General features: G+C 56.0%; 1 protein-coding gene across 1 annotated transcript in view; it reads left to right on the top strand.

Moving 5' to 3' along the window:
- Positions 1-11515, top strand: part of GGA3 (golgi-associated, gamma adaptin ear containing, ARF binding protein 3) — a 13314-nt gene extending 1799 nt beyond the window's left edge. The window contains exons 2-17 of the mRNA XM_004693491.2: positions 3973-4057; positions 4165-4240; positions 5323-5421; positions 5925-6048; positions 6251-6354; positions 6496-6576; positions 6686-6823; positions 7226-7307; positions 7393-7509; positions 7728-7961; positions 8266-8336; positions 8529-8824; positions 8947-9128; positions 9371-9540; positions 9645-9755; positions 9874-11515. Of these exons, the coding sequence (XP_004693548.1) occupies positions 3973-4057; positions 4165-4240; positions 5323-5421; positions 5925-6048; positions 6251-6354; positions 6496-6576; positions 6686-6823; positions 7226-7307; positions 7393-7509; positions 7728-7961; positions 8266-8336; positions 8529-8824; positions 8947-9128; positions 9371-9540; positions 9645-9755; positions 9874-9984 (2081 nt within the window). The 3' untranslated portion in view covers positions 9985-11515. The remainder of the gene's footprint in view (positions 1-3972; positions 4058-4164; positions 4241-5322; positions 5422-5924; positions 6049-6250; positions 6355-6495; positions 6577-6685; positions 6824-7225; positions 7308-7392; positions 7510-7727; positions 7962-8265; positions 8337-8528; positions 8825-8946; positions 9129-9370; positions 9541-9644; positions 9756-9873) is intronic.
- Positions 11516-11597: the final 82 nt, after the last annotated feature.

Genomic DNA, 11597 nt, shown 5'->3' with positions numbered 1-11597 from the left:
CATGGGACGCTGGGTTAGTGTGAGGGAACTGATCCAGGTTAAACAGGCTCGCCTTAGGGCCAGAGTTTGAAGCTGGAGGAGGGCAGAACTGGTTTTGAAGGAGTGTGGATATGGTGAGGAGAAAACAGGATGGTTTCGGAAACTGGAGCCGAGACGGGCCTTGGCCCTGCACCTTCATAGGCATGTTGGGCGCCGCTCCACTCTCACCCTCTTTACCTTCACGCTTGTAACTTAGCGGTGCAAATGTGCCAGGCGCGTGCCTGGGCAGAAGCGCCGAAGTCTGAGTACTCGTCACTTCGTGTCTGTGGGGATCACTGCGGAAGTCTCTGCTAGGTCCAGGGTCTCAGGTGTCGTCGCCTGCCCCTCAGAGAGGCACTAATGCTTACCCAGGTGTTCCAGGCTGCGTACTTGTTGACTCTGGCTTCCTGATTTGGACGGTCAGTGTTCTTGTCCCACTAACCCCTGTTGCTCTCCTTACCTGGAAGCCCTGATCCCTTTTGCACCAATATTCTAAAACCTACCCCAGATTCACCTTCCTGATACACTCAACAACAAAAAAAGAATTAGCTATTTATTCACACAAGAACTGGGGTGCAGGCCAGAGGTGTGGGGTTGAGAGGACTCACCAGAGACAGAGTGGGGAGCAAAACAGGTGGAGCTACTGTAATCCACTGCTGAGGGGGCAGCGGGGAGACAGGAGAGGCCTACTGAGCCCTGTGGGTCACCTTCCTGGCCGGGGATTGAACTTGTGCAGCAGTGGCCGCTGACAGCTTCCTTGGGCTACCTAGGAAGGCCCAAACTGCCTCTTAATGAGCTGTTTACTCTTACCACACTCAGTATTTAAGAATACCTGCTGTGAGGTATAAAAAAGGTAAGTTCAAGCAACCTACTCCTCTACCCCTGTTTGATGAGATGACACTGGAATGGATCAAGAATTCTTAAATAGGAGCGACCCTGGAGGTGCAACGGGTTAAAGCGCAGCACTATGAAGCTATCGCAGCCACTGCAGCAAGAGTTCCATCCCCTACCAGGGAGTGACCCACAGGGTGCAGCAGACCTCCCCTGTCCCACCTGTTCTGCTCCCCCTTCTGTGGTGGGTCCTCTCACACACATCCCCGCACCTCTAGCCTGTACCCCAGTTCTTGTATGCATAAATAAATAAATCTTTAAAAAAAATTCTTAAAAAAAAGTTTGATTTAAGGCAGTAGCCCTAAGTGCTAAAATGCAGTTTCTTTAGGAAATTGTGGGGGGTGGGGGACAAGTGGAATGAAAGATGATTCTGAGGAGACAGCATTTGAGCTACCTTGAAGAAGGGGGATGTGCTACACCAGACAGTGATGCCAAGCAAACCTATTTGGCACAGTGCAGCTCTTGCAGGATCGTGGTGGCAGACAGCTGATAAGTTAGGACCACATTCTGGAAAGGCGTGAGTTCTAGCCTAGCTTAAGTTTCTACAGAGAGCAGGTCCCCATTCCCACGACGCAGTCAGGTCTGTTCCAGGATTGACGCAGGTGCTCTGCATAGGATGGGTGGACGCAGGTGAGAAGGCAGGGCGGGGGGGGGGGGTGAGGAGAGAAGGGAGACAGGAACAGACTGCTGGACTGGTGGCAGGGAGGCGCCCGCGATGGGGCGTCCAGCCTGCCCACCTGGGGGTGGAGGCAAAAGAGCTTTTGCGTGGTGGCAGCATTTATAGAAATAGGGAAGTCACAAAGGAGAAGTGATGGCTTTGGGTTTAGACTGACTCTGTACCAAATTAGCGCTTGTAATTGCATACCGTCTTTTTTTTTTTGGCCTGGTTATTTCTCGTGTGCTAAGACACGCCCTGGCGGTCGAGGCCAGTGATGGAGTGAAGCTGAACACGACAGCAGATCTAGAGGCGCACGCACAGGCAAGAGGAAGCCTCATACCAGAGACCCCGAGAATAGAAACCTCTGAGCGGGGCAGAGAGGTGGTTCTAGAAGGGAGGGTCTGCGTGGGAGGCCCCCGCATCGCCTCTGTGCAGGTAGAGGGGAGTGTTGAGAGGGTTGGAGGCAGAGGCAGATGGAAACACCCAGAATCAGCCCCAGAGGTTTCTTCTGCTCCCCAGGGGTGACCAGTCTGCTCGTTGAGCTGGAAAGACTCAGGAGCGGGGCCTGCTGTTGCTGAAGCTAGGACTTTGTGCGGCGTGTAGGCAGAGCTCTCTGCAGATTCGCAGGGGAAGGTCTGCCGAGGTGAAAGAAAGTGGGATTCCACAGGAGCAGAAAATAAGTGCGAGTGGGCGGGCAAGTTCTGGAAAGCCGGATGCGGTGGGCACCCAGCACGCGGAGATCATTGCTGCTGGTGCCGTGGCTCCGTGTGCGGGTGGCGGGGTGTCTGCTTTCCCAGGGCAGCGGCAGCGTGCGGGCTCACTTCCCGTGCCATGAGGGGTGGCTGTTCTCGGGTGGCACCAGCAGCGGGGTGGGATGGGGTCCCGGCCACCTTAGTCCTGTACCCTGCAGCTCCGAGTCACATGAGCGCGTCCAGCACCTCACACGATAGGGATGAGTAGCCACCGCTGCATACCTGGGAGGTGTTGGACAGCTGGCGGGACAGACTCCAGTTCCTGAGAAGGTGACCGCTAGGTCGCTGGCAGTTACATCGCCACTGTTCAGAGAATGACTCCCCCCACCCCCCCGGCCAGCTTGGCACTGGAAGGACCTTCTGATCCACGAGCTTAAATCTGAGTCGTCTTGCCGCCTGAGCAGAAAGCGCCCAGCAGCCTGCCACAGCCTGGGCTGCTCCTTGTGGCGGCCTGCCCTCTGCCTCCAGTGGTGACTGCTGACCTCTCGTGGCTCGGAGCCCTCATAACGCATGGGGGTGCTGTGGACCCTGTTACTATTTAGTTGGTCATGGAGCAGGGTTTTTTTTTTTTTTTTTTAAGATTTACTTATTCATAAAGAACTGGGGTACAGAGATGTGGAGGGTGAGAGGATTCACCAGAGACAGAGTGGGGAGCGGAACAGGCAGCTCAAGAAAGTACACTGCTGAGGGGAGCAATGGGTGGGTCGGGAGAGTTCTGCCGCGCCCTGTGGATCCTCGGGGCAGGCGGGGATTGAAGTCGTGTGTAAGTGGCCCCGCCTCTTTGTGCTGTGCTTTAACCCGCTGCGCCACCAGGGAGGGCCCATTCCAGCAGTTTTTTTAAAGATTTATTCATACAAGAACTGGGGTGCAGGCCAGAGGTGCAGTGGGGGGCATGAGGGAATTCACCAGAGACAGAGTGGGGAGCAGAATAGGCAGATCTACTGAACTTGCTGAAGGAGCAGCGGGTAGGACAGGAGAGGGCAGCTGAGCCCTGTAGGTCACTCCCTGGCCGGGGCTGGAAGCGGTGCCGCAGTGGCTGTGGAGAACTTGATAGCTCGACACTGCTGAGACTTGATCCCTGCGCCACCGGGGAGGCCCACTTTTCCTTTTCTTTGCTCACAGACCTTTCAGACTTGACGATGCTGAATATGCTGGCAGTTGGCAAGTCTGTTTCTGTGAGCCCAGGAACACAGTGCAGTAATGGGTGCTTGCTAGGCCATCCTGAACATTGTCAGCTTCAAGTGATAAACATAATATAGTTTTTAAAATGTTTAAAGCACAAAAGTTAGGCTTTTTTTTTTTTAAGATCATGTAGAAGAGATTTCTTTCCTAAGTACGTGTAATTTTTATCTAGTGTCTCCTGGCTTTAGTTTCTCCAGGAAATAGTCCCTTTTATATCTTTGGCTTTATCTATATTTGTTATATTACACATCATAGGTGTCCATTTTGTGGATATTTTAATCATTCTTGTATAAAACTTATGCTGTCAATTCTGATCAAAGCACCGAGAAACAGGCTCTCGCTCTCATGTGTGGCTTTGAATTACAAGACAGAAACTGGTACTTGTAGTTGACTTGCTGCTTGACTGAACTATTTATTAACTTCTCTATTATGGAAATTTAAAACGATCATCCTCTTCTTTTTTGTCTCAAGATAAAGCTACCAACCCTTCCAACCGCCAGGAGGACTGGGAGTACATAATTGGCTTTTGTGATCAGATCAACAAAGAACTTGAAGGGTGAGTTGCAGAGCTTTAGGGGGCAGGTGAGGACAGGCCGGCGGCAAAGTCAGGGACTGGCTACATGGCCCCGGTCGTCGTCCTAGAAGTGGTTGCCTGTTTCCTAGGCCACAGATCGCTGTCCGACTGCTGGCCCATAAGATCCACTCTCCACAGGAATGGGAGGCGGTCCAAGCCCTGATGGTAGGTTCTGTTTTGACAGAGCTCTCTGAGCACAGCCTTTCCTTACATGCCCAGGTTCTCAACTTGCAGAAAGTCCTCAAGACAGGTTATGTGGACCTAGAACAGCTATTCCACAAGTGGGTTTCCCTGTGCCAGACACTGAGGCATTAGAAATCCCTGCCAGCCTGTGAGGTCTGGTGGGAGAAGCAGGCTTAATGGTGCTCATAGGAACCTTCTTAGGAAGATGCTGACAGAGCTGTGTTGCTAGTGAGCACTTGCCCAGACAGAAGAATGTGGCAGGAATGGTGCTGTTCTGAAGTGTCCCTGGTAGGCGGATCTTGGTAACTGTCAGGCTGAGGGACTTGGCGCTGTGCTTAGATGCCAGTGCGCCCGCACCAGGTGCTCTCCCGACCTCATTAGGGCCCTGGTGCCCACGGCTGTTGTGTTCCGTATTCTGTGATGCCCTTAAGACTGGTTCTGCCCCCAGCTGGCACTCGGTGCTGTCTGCAGACACTTAGTGTCACATGTCAAGGGTTGCTACTGACATCTAGGGGGTGCAGGCCAGGGATATGGCAGAGACTAGAATGTGCGCACAGCGATGTTACAGCAGCCCCAGGCATGGAAAGAGCAGTGAAGCTGAAAGCCCACGCTACAGGTGGAAGCCTGGAAAGGGAGCAGGGAGCTGCAGCTGAGCGTGAACACGTGGCTCCAAGGGGAAAAAATGGAAGCCAGGGCAGGAACAGTACCGTGTTCTCCATGAAAACGCACTTTCACCTCCCCTAACTGTGGATCAACTTGGGGAAAAAAAACCTGGACCCTAAATCAAAAGCTGTGTGTCTGAGCCTCATCAGCTGTAAAACAAAGGGCAGAGTTGAGGCGAGGTGCCTTGCATGATGAACAGTCCCTCTCTCTGTGTCTGGGTCCATGTTTCTTAGTTCCTGCCGAGCTTTCCCAGAAGAGGTTTGCAGCTTGAGGGACATGGGGCTCAGTCACTTTCCCAGCTCCTACTGCCTTCTTAAATCTGTGCAGGGGCCTGGATGCGCCTAGCTGCGGACAGGCCCCTCAAACGCCCCTCACCGAGAGCCTCCCCTTTGTGGCCACAGGTGCTGGAGGCCTGCATGAAGAACTGCGGGAGGAGATTTCATAACGAAGTCGGGAAGTTCCGCTTCTTAAACGAGTTGATCAAAGTTGTCTCTCCAAAGGTCAGTGAGTGGTGCCTGGTCAGCCTTTCTCGGACGTGTGTTCCTCCCCCTTCCCAAGCCCCACACCGCCTTGTGTTGAGGCTGCACGTGCTGCTTTAGTGCGCCAAGCCCTGGACAGAGCAGTTGATTGTGCAGGGACAGGCTCCCGGCGGCGTGCTGCTGTGGTCCTGTGAGCCTTGTCCTGGCACACAGTAGGTGCTTTTCCTCGGCCTCATGGCTGCAAGGAGACGGCCTCCCTTTTTTCTCCGCCGCTTAAGCTGTGGTGCAGTAAGGTTGCAGAAGCTCTGGCACTCCATGAGGCAAATGGGATGAGTGCTAGGCATGGCATTCTCCCTTCTTCAGTGACACAAAGGCCATGTGGATCCACGAGGCAGGCGCATCCCTCCTGCTGGGAGCAGGCCTAGTGGCTGCCTGCTGTCCGCCCTGCCATGCTGTGGAGGCCCCACACCGTCTCAGCCTCCAGGCTGCTGCTGCTAGGGTTCCCGCATCTTCTTGCCTCTTAGTACCTGGGAGACAGAGTGTCTGAGAAAGTGAAGACCAAGGTTATCGAGCTGCTATACAGCTGGACTTTGGCCCTGCCGGAGGAGTCAAAGATCAAGGATGCCTACCACATGCTGAAGAGGCAGGGTATGTACCCACCTTCCTGAGGGTATGTACCCACCTTCCTGAGGGCTGGCTACTGCCCCGCTGCTTCCCTCCCCACTCCCAGGGCCTAGAAAGGGCTGGGCTGAGACAAGGTCAGTGTCGCCTGCTCTGCCCTCTCTGAGGCCTGGACCTTAGAGCTGTGTGGTGGCCCAGCCAAGCAACACTACCCTGTGTCCCTTTCCAGGCATAGTGCACTCTGACCCGCCCATCCCCATGGACTGGACACTGATCCCCTCTCCACCACCTCGCCCCAAAAACCCTGTTTTTGATGATGAGGAGAAATCCAAGGTAAAGCACATCCCAGGCCTCAGATGCAGCGTGGCAGCAGTTGGGCGAGGTGTGGTCTCCCCTGGTGCTGCGCCAAGCTCCATGTCCTGTAGTCCCACCACATGCAGTGCTACCCTCACCTAAGAGACCCTCATTCTCTAGCTTTTAGCCAAGTTGCTGAAAAGCAAAAACCCAGATGACCTGCAAGAGGCCAACAAGCTCATCAAGTCTATGGTCAAGGAGGTGAGTGGGGCACACGTGGAGCCACCCAGGGCCAGGCAAGGTCTCGGCCAGCTCACACTGCACCAGCGCCGCCCGGAGCCTGCAGGTCTCTCACTGGCTTCTGGTGCAGGATGAGGCGCGGATCCAGAAGATGACCAGGCGTCAACACACGCTCGAGGAAGTCAGCAACAACGTCAAGCTGCTCCAGGAGATGCTGCTGCATTACAATAGAGAGGAGTCTTCCGAGGCGGACAGAGAGCTGATGAAGGCAGGTTCCAGAGGGGCACGCTCTGCCGAGGGCCTATGCTGAGGATGCTCTCAGGCCCGGGGCCAGCTTGTCGGCACAAGAGCCAGGCGAAGGGGTAGCACCTACTGGACACAAGCGCTGGCTAACCCGATGAGAGCGACTGCCCCTGCCCCCTTCTGGGACTGGCGGGCAGTCCCTCCCTGGATCCCTGACGCTGCGCCTCAAGCCAAGGTGCGGTGCCCCAAAGCGCCAGCCTGGGAGGTCCCCAACTTTGTAAGTGTCCCAGGCCATGCGTGGTGGAGCTGGTGGCAGGAGGGTGACTGACCGGGCCCTCAGGAGGGCCCATGGTTTCCTGGACAGGATGGGAGTTGGATGACCTCCCGGGGCTTCCATAGCCAGATTCACACATCTCGGCCCTTTCAGGAACTGTTCGATCAATGTGAGAACAAGAGGCGGATGTTATTCAAATTAGCCAGCGAGACTGAGGACAATGACAACAGTTTGGGTGAGTGAAAAGGAAAGCCGCTGACAAGGGGGCTCAGCAATTTGGATGTCACAGCCAAGAGCAAGGCATCTCCTTTCTGCTCTAGGTAACATCCTGGAGGCCAGTGACCAGCTCTCCCGGGTCATCAACTCTTACAAAGCGACTGTCGAAGGCCAGGTTGTCAACGGCGAGGTCGGCACCTTGGCCGTGGCTGACTCGGAAGGTAAAACTCATGTCCCAGCCTGGGCATCCTAGCAGTCGTACCCCACAGACCCCAAGGGGATTGTGAACTCTTCCCAGTGGCCCTCCCATCAGCTGGGCGGTGCAGATGGGGTTCCCGCCCGCTAGTACTTCCCTGCTCACTCACTGTCTCGCCAGGGTCTGCAGCACAGCGCTAGAACCCTCCTTCCTGGTTTCTGTCCCTTCTGTGCGCCCATCCAGGGAACCAGCACCCCAGTAATCAAGGCACACTCATCGACCTTGCTGAACTGGACACACCCAGCAACACTTCCCCAGTATTGGACCCTGCACCAGCCCCCCTGGGCATCCCTATCCTCCCTCCACCCCCTCAGCCCTCCGGACCACAGCGCAGTCGCTCTTCCAGCCAGACGGAGGCCCCGCCCGGGCCCGCCAGCACTAGCCTCTCCCTGCTAGATGAAGAGCTGCTGTGCTTGGGTGCGTCAAGGAAGGAGGCCTCTACAGGCTCTCCGAGCTGGGACAGGTGGCTCGGGGTGTGGGGAAGTCAAGTTCAGTGCCCTCGCTACTGGTGTGGGTGCAGGTGCTGTGGGCTAGGTGTGCCCTTTCTCTCCTAGAGGACCCCTGTCCCCTGAAAGTGAGAGCTGAAAGGGCAGCTGAGGGCTGCCAGGGAACACCTCCCACCCTGTCACCCATCAGTTACTCTCATCCTGAGCCTGCATTGGGCCAGGTGGGGCGGGTCTGTGGGAGCCCAGAGCCTCATCTCAGCGCCTTCTGTCTTCAGGCCTTACTGACCCAGCCCCCAGCGTTCCTCCCAAAGAGGCAGCTGGAAACAGCCAGTGGCCCCCTTTGCAGGTAGGAGCCCAGATGGCTTCACCGAAGGCCAAATAAGCATTACTTTATAGGGTCCTCTTCTGTTATGCTAGAACTCTCGGGAGTCTCCTGGATGCTTGGGTTGGGGACACTTGGCTCACATCTGAGCCCACCAAGTGGTCAGGGGTGGGGAGAGCTGCATCTCTTGCTTGGTCAGTCTTTCCTCTCCCATAGAACGAGCAGTCAGACCTGGACTTCTTTGGGGCCGCTGCCTACAGCCCCTCCAACAGGCCTCTCCTGCAGCCCTCCACACCTTCCTCAGGCGCCACCCAAGCTCCACTGCCATCCCCGTTCCCAGCACCTGCACTCCTTGCCAGCGCTCCTGCCCCCAACGCAGGCTCCTTGTTCCCTACGGGACTGGCGGCAGCCAAGGCTGAACCCACAGCCCCTGGATACCATAGCTCAGCTCTGGGCAACAGCAGCCTGCACCAGCTGGATGCCCTGGATCAGCTCCTGGGAGAAGCCAAAGCGTAATGAGGGAGAAAGGGCAGGGCTGGGCAGACCCAGAAGCGGCACTGGAGGGAGCTGGGCTTTGGTCCAGTGCGCCAACTGGGCAGAGCGACTTCTTCACACTTGTCCCTCCTGTCTCCAGGACTTCAGGCTTGGGGAAGCCCAGCTCCTCCAGCTTCTTCCCTGCAGCCACCTCTGTGAGGCCTCACCTGCCCTTCCCTGCAGGGCCTGAGAGCCCGCTCTTCCAGTCTCACAGCAGTCCTCGAAAAGGGCCTGAGCTCTCCCTGGCCAGCGTCCATGTACCCCTGGAATCTATCAAGCCTAGTAGGTGTTGAAGGCTTGGGGAGGGTGGCGTTGAAGGCTTGGGGAGGGTGGCGTTGAAGGCTTGGGGAGGGTGGCGTCCAGGCCCTGCTTCCTGGGAGGCCTTGGTGCTGGTGTGCTAGTGTGATCCATCTTGACCTTTGCTATTGCCACTACACACCAGCAGACTAAGGAGCCTCGCGTCCCCACGACTCCGGTGGGGTCTCTGCCTCCCTCCTCCCACACTACGTGCCACCTTCTTACAGGCAGTGCCCTTCCTGTGACAGCCTATGATAAAAATGGCTTCCGCATCCTCTTCCACTTTGCCAAGGAGTGTCCGCCCGGACGGCCCGATGTGCTGGTGGTGGTGGTGTCCATGCTGAACACAGCCCCCTTGCCCATCAGGAGCATCGTCCTGCAAGCCGCAGTGCCCAAGGTGCCCCAGAGGCAGAAGCTGCCTTTGTTCTTGAACCCACTGTGCCCAGGGTCTCTGGGGCACCTGCCAGGTCTCTTCAGAAAAGCTTCTCTTTCTCCCTTTAGTCAATGAAAGTGAAGCTGCAGCCCCCCTCTGGGACAGAGCTGTCGCCATTTAGTCCCATCCAGCCACCTGCAGCCATCACCCAGGTCATGCTGCTGGCCAACCCGCTCAAGGTGAGCTAGAAGCAGGGTCCCAACTGTGCCCATGTGCACATGGGGTGGTGGAAACAGGCCCAGCCTTAGGGCACAGAAGGGCCACTGGGCCATCTCACGTGCTACCCCTCTGCCGCAGGAGAAGGCGAGGCTTCGGTATAAGTTGACCTTCACTCTGGGGGAAGAGCTGAGCACGGAGGTGGGCGAGGTGGACCAGTTCCCTCCTGTGGAGCAGTGGGGAAACCTATGACCCCAGAGGATGCGGTCATCTCCACCTTGCAGCCAAGGCAGGCTGCCCCGAGCCAGAGGGCTCTGGGCCCAGCCATGCTCCATGTCCTGACTACAGTGCTTACAAGCTTTGATGCGGAACAAGGGGCCCTGGGCTTGCTGCCAAGTCAAACCTGCTTTGAGACTCCTCCTCTGGCCCTAAAGGGCCTGGTTTTAGCTACCTGTGTGACCTGAACTGGCCATGTACATCAGGTGGGGAGTGGCCCCAGCACTACTGTCCTGGGAGCATGGACCCAAAGCTGGAATCATGTTTTGCCCTCATGCTGGAGCCCCCGATGCCACAAGAGGGGTAAGATCTCAAGACTTGGGGCCTCACAATCCATGGGGCCCTGCTTTAGTGGCATCAGCCCCTGTCACTGCTCTGCCTCCCCAGCTGCAGGCTCTGGCTCCTGCCTGCAGTGAGGTGGGCAGATGAACGGTAGGGCCTGGGCAACAGGAAGGAGCGGTCTGCTGCTGAACCGCCAGCCTTGCCTTTCGTGGGCAACGTCATCCTAGACCAGCTGCTGCATGAGTGTGTGCTCGTCCCTGGCAGCTGTGTCCTATGGACATCTCAGTAGGACATGGAAACGTGGCCTATTAGAAACTGAACCTGGCCTCGTGGCAGCCTAAACTGGGGATAGGAAGAAAAGTGAAGAGAATCAGTCTATTCCCTCCAGAAGCAGGTACCTCCTGCCATGGGAGCAGGCATCCTACTCACTACCTCTTGCTTGGCATGAAATAAACTTGTATCCTGCCCTTTGTCTCTAAAGGGGAGAACGCCTGCCACCTCTGTGCACAGGCCCCACCCCCATGGTGCGGCACACCTGCAGCCAGGCACCTCACCCTCATCTGCCACCCAGAAGCCCCTGGAAGTCCCTAGTGCTGGGCGGCACTGCGCAAGATGCTGGGTCTGGAGGTGGTGAGATTGGGGCCTGTGCTTGATGGAGTCACCAGACCCTATTGCTTCAACAGTGTCTGTCCCAGTATGCACCTGGGGCCACAGAACCCCTCCCAGGGAGTCAGTGTCCTGCCAAGGTTCCCGACTTTCACCCCACCGCTCTCCTGTCTGTAGCAAGCAGGTTTCAGTGCTTTATCTGAACTGGGCAAGAGTGGGTCACTCGATTTCACTAAGGAATCAATGTAAAACTGTTCCCCAGACAGGCTGCTGTGGCCCTGGAAAGTTTGTGGGAAACTAGGTAGAAATATTCTTTATGATAGGATTTAGACATTAAAATTATTTGACTCCAGTTCACCGCTACAGGTCACTGCTTCATGACAAACGGCTGTACTGGAGATAGCAACTGTGCTGCCCTTGTTTTGCTGCATGTTAAAATAAAACCATTTAGCCCTACCTGGAATCCTTCTGATAGGCACCATTTACTCCGATGGGGGAAGATGCCAGAACTCCAGAAAGAAGAGGTTCCTAGACCTCCCTTTTCAAAGGAGAGAGCCAGAAACAGGTTTCCAGAGGATTCTAAGACAGGCCAGATTTCAGGACAAGTAAACCACTGAGGTCAGTGCAGCACCCTCCTACCTGTAACTTCTGGAGTGGCCGTCTCTAAGGAGACACTGGGAAGTCAGTTCCTTGTCAAGAAC

Source organism: Condylura cristata, unplaced genomic scaffold (assembly GCF_000260355.1).
Source record: "Condylura cristata isolate star-nosed mole 26May11 unplaced genomic scaffold, ConCri1.0 scaffold00038, whole genome shotgun sequence".
Taxonomy (NCBI): Eukaryota; Metazoa; Chordata; class Mammalia; order Eulipotyphla; family Talpidae; genus Condylura; species Condylura cristata.
This window is presented reverse-complemented; position numbering and strand designations above follow the sequence as displayed.